The 3,903-nt window shown below is 44.1% G+C and overlaps 1 protein-coding gene across 1 annotated transcript; it reads right to left on the reverse strand.

Annotated features, from left to right (window-relative positions):
• Positions 1-171: 171 nt before the first annotated feature.
• Positions 172-3,446, reverse strand: LOC110447736 (the record flags this gene model as incomplete). Its single annotated transcript, XM_021494016.1, has 3 exons — positions 3,159-3,446; positions 1,339-1,538; positions 172-391 (listed from the first exon to the last, which is right to left on the reverse strand). Coding segments are annotated over exons 1-3 (640 nt in total), but the record flags the coding sequence as incomplete, so codon positions are not given.
• Between the last annotated feature and the right edge of the window lie 457 nt (positions 3,447-3,903).

Raw genomic sequence — 3,903 nt, forward strand, 5'->3', positions numbered from 1 at the left:
CATACTTGTTATAATTTTATTAGGTTCGACTGACTTTAATGTGCGAGATTCTTGTTATAATTATATTAGTTTCGACTTACTTTGATGTGAGACATATTTGTTATAATTATATTAGTTTCGACTTACTTTGATGTGGACATACTTGCTATACTTATATTAGTTTCGACTTACCTTGTGACTTCGGTGAGTCTGCTGTGTAGTTTGTGAATGCGGTGTAAGTTTCGGTGCTAGAGGGACAGGAAGGAGATGGAGTCGGCCACGTGGTGCTGGTGGTACTTCCGTTACCTGGGTAACAACTACTGGAATCGGACGTACTATTTGGAGACCGTGGCTTTCGACGACCATAGTATGTAAACTCCAAGAGAAGGGTCTCTTGCACCGTATCACATCCCTGAAACAAGCTCAAACATGTGAACTCGGCACAGGGCCTACTACTATATATATATATATATAGTAGATAATAAATAAATAAGTCCTTGCGAAGGAAAATATAGAATAAAACAAAAATCATTTAGATCGTCCGCTAGGCCTTTCTGCCTTCTAGGGCTTCTTCAGGCGGAATATATATATTTTAAAACTATATTTATTTTACAACAATTATGAAACAAGTTATTTCAACATATATTAATCACACTTGTTGGCCCTGATGTTAGCGCGCGGGGGTTTCCTTATGGGAGGAAACCGGAGTACCTGGAGAAAGCCCACGTGATCGGGCAGGTGACCCCATACATTTTCACGTCCGACCGGGGAATCGAAACCCGGTCGCCTTGGTGAAAGCGAGTGCGCTATCCACTGAACTACCCGACCACCCGGGTAAAACGTGTAATGTTATATTGAACGCTAGCAACTGAAGATTACATAAAATTATTTTATATTGTCGGTCGTTGTGATGATGCATATCCGCTGATTGGTTGGTTTACCGTCACAAATGTATACACCCTAATATTCTGCGAGAGCTTGTACGAAATACATGTCGTGTGTAACCATTGTATGAAAAAATAATACTGGTAAATAGCAGTGATACAATACCAATACATTGTAATACTTTCCTAGTAATACTACATTGCAATATTATTTTGAAATGACAATATATTGAGATAATTTTCAACTAATTCTTTTTTGGGTTTAAGCATAGTTATGAAATAGTTTTATAGAAAAGTTAAGAATGAATGATTTTTAATCAATAATATATTTGCTTTGCGTAATAATTTCCATAGCAACATAAAATGTGTACTTTTCGTATTTTTTATATAAAACAATTGTTAAAAAACGACTTTCAATCTCTATGAATGCCGTATATTGTAATTTCCCCAGATGGAGATTGCTGGTGCTGGTTACCTCCTGATTCGCCAGCCTATAACAGCCCCGCCTCTCGCGCTCATTCCGGGCGTACGCATGTGTGTTTTTATGGATCACCTCGCCATCATTTTCCAGCTGATGAAGAGTAGCCATCATAGTCTCCAGCAACTGTCCCTCCGTCACCCGGACAGAGCAGTGACCCCGCCATTTGTCGGAGTACAGGAAAGCCCAGAATCCTCCTAGGCAAATTTCAATGGAATAATTTACAATATTGCATATATTTTCCCCAGACAGTTTATGGATTATTAGCGGTATGCATCTCGAGAACAAAAAAAATAGTATACAGAAATTCCTTAACCAGAAAGGATAATAAACATGTTCATGCCCTTGAGGTGAGATTGGGAATCAAAACCCTCTGGGAAAGATTCTTAAGTTGTCAAACACTCGACAAAGCCTCGTGTTTGGCAACTTAAGAATCTTCCCCCTAGGGTTGAGACGGGGGATTCCCCAATTGATAACAATTGTAAGACGTCACGTCAATAATGAGTCTGTAACGTCATCATTGCATTATGTATCTGATAGGATCACCAGGGTAAGAGAACCATTCACCACCTTGAGATGAGACAGGTCATCTCGACCCCTGACGCAAGTTTCTTAACAAGCCTCGTGTTTGGTAGCTTAAGAATCTGCCGATCACGAAGGGATTGACACATTTTGTTTTATCCCACATAGGAAACCAAGTGACCCCGGCTCGGTGACTACATTACTAGGCAGTGACCCTGGCTCGGGGACTATATTATTAGGGAGTGACCCCGGCTCGGGGACTACATTACTGGGGAGTGACCCTGGCTCGGGGACTGCATTACTAGGGAGTGACCCCGGCTCGGGGACTACATTACTGGGCAGTGACCCCGGCTCGGGGACTACATTACTAGGGAGTGACCCCGGCTCGGGGACTACATTACTAGGGAGTGACCCCGGCTCGGGGACTACATTACTAGGGAGTGACCCCGGCTCGGGAAATACATTACTAGGCAGTGACCCCGGCTCGGGGACTACATTACTAGGGAGTGACCCAGGCTCGGGGACTACATTACTAGGCAGTGACCCCGGCGCGGGGACTGCATCACTAGGGAGTGACCCCGGCTCGGGGACTACATTACTAGGGAGTGACCCCGGCTCGGGGACTACATTTACATGTCGTGTTAATTACCCGGGGATCGATTTACATGGGGGGGTGGGGGGTGGACGGGGGTGTCTTGTTAATAACCGGGGGCCGATCGGGCCGATTTATACATCATGTTAACTGCCGGGGGCCGATCGGGCCGATTTATATATAACATCATGTTAACTACCGGGGGCCGCTCGGGCCGATTTATAATACATCATGTTTACTGCCCCTGGCTCGGGGCCTACATTACTAGGGAGTGACCCTGGCTCGGGGACTACATTTACATGTCGTGTTAATTACCCGGGGATCGATTTACATGGGGGGGGGGGGGGGGGCGGGGGGTGTCTTGTTAATACCGGGGGGCGGATCGGGCCGATTTATACATCATGTTAATAAGCGGGGGCCGCTCGGGCCGATTTATAATACATCATGTTTACTGCCGGGGGCCGATTAACTCACTCTACAACCAATGGAAATAATCAAATATATAAGATTTTTATTTTAGGGCAAATAGTCAGCCATGATGATTTCAGGAACTGCTTAATTTCCTTTTTATAACCTTAAATGTTATAAACGAAACTCTTTTTTGGACTTTGTGGAACGTTTCGACAGTAGTTTTATTACAGAAATGGCAGTTAAATGATTGTATCATCCATATTAGTCAGTTTCACCTTACAATTCAGCCTACCTATTTCCAGCTCCCTATGCTCCAGCGTGTCCTTGTCCAGTAAACTCTCGGTCAGTACAGTGGACTGCAGAGGCGGGATAAAACGTGTGGGCGACTCTGGGTGTGCGTCCAGCGTCTCTTTCTTCTCCAAATAAGGATTGACCTTAAACCAGAGCCGTTTGAGGTTCTGGTTGAGAACACCTCGCGCTCGGCTGTACAAGGCATCATGACGCTCGTTCATACCTACTGAATGGCTAAAATCACTTACGAGTGGTCAGCCTGGAAACCAACACAGCCATGCTGTCTGTAAGGTTGTTACGGAGTCATCTTATTATGACGTCACAATATCATATCGACAGTGACGTCATTCACTGATTCATTTATAGCATCATACTATCCATTATATGACTAGAAACACACGGGTATACAATGGAGCTATACGCCTCCGTGCCTTACATGTGGTTATACAATGGAGCTATATGACACCGTGCCTTACATTTGTTTATATNATACAATGGAGTTATATGCCACCGTGTCTTACATGTGGGTATACAACGGAGCTATATGCCACTGTGACTTACATGTGGGTATACAATGAAGCTATATGCCGCCGTGCCTTACATGTGGGTATACAATCGAGCTATATGCCACCGTGCCTTACATGTGGGTATAAAATGGAGCTATATTCCGCCGTGACTTACATGTGGGTATACAAAGGAGTTATATGCCGCCGTGCCTTACATGTGGGTATACAATGAAGCTATAT

This window comes from Mizuhopecten yessoensis, unplaced genomic scaffold (assembly GCF_002113885.1).
Source record: "Mizuhopecten yessoensis strain PY_sf001 unplaced genomic scaffold, ASM211388v2 scaffold15, whole genome shotgun sequence".
Classification (NCBI taxonomy): Eukaryota; Metazoa; Mollusca; class Bivalvia; order Pectinida; family Pectinidae; genus Mizuhopecten; species Mizuhopecten yessoensis.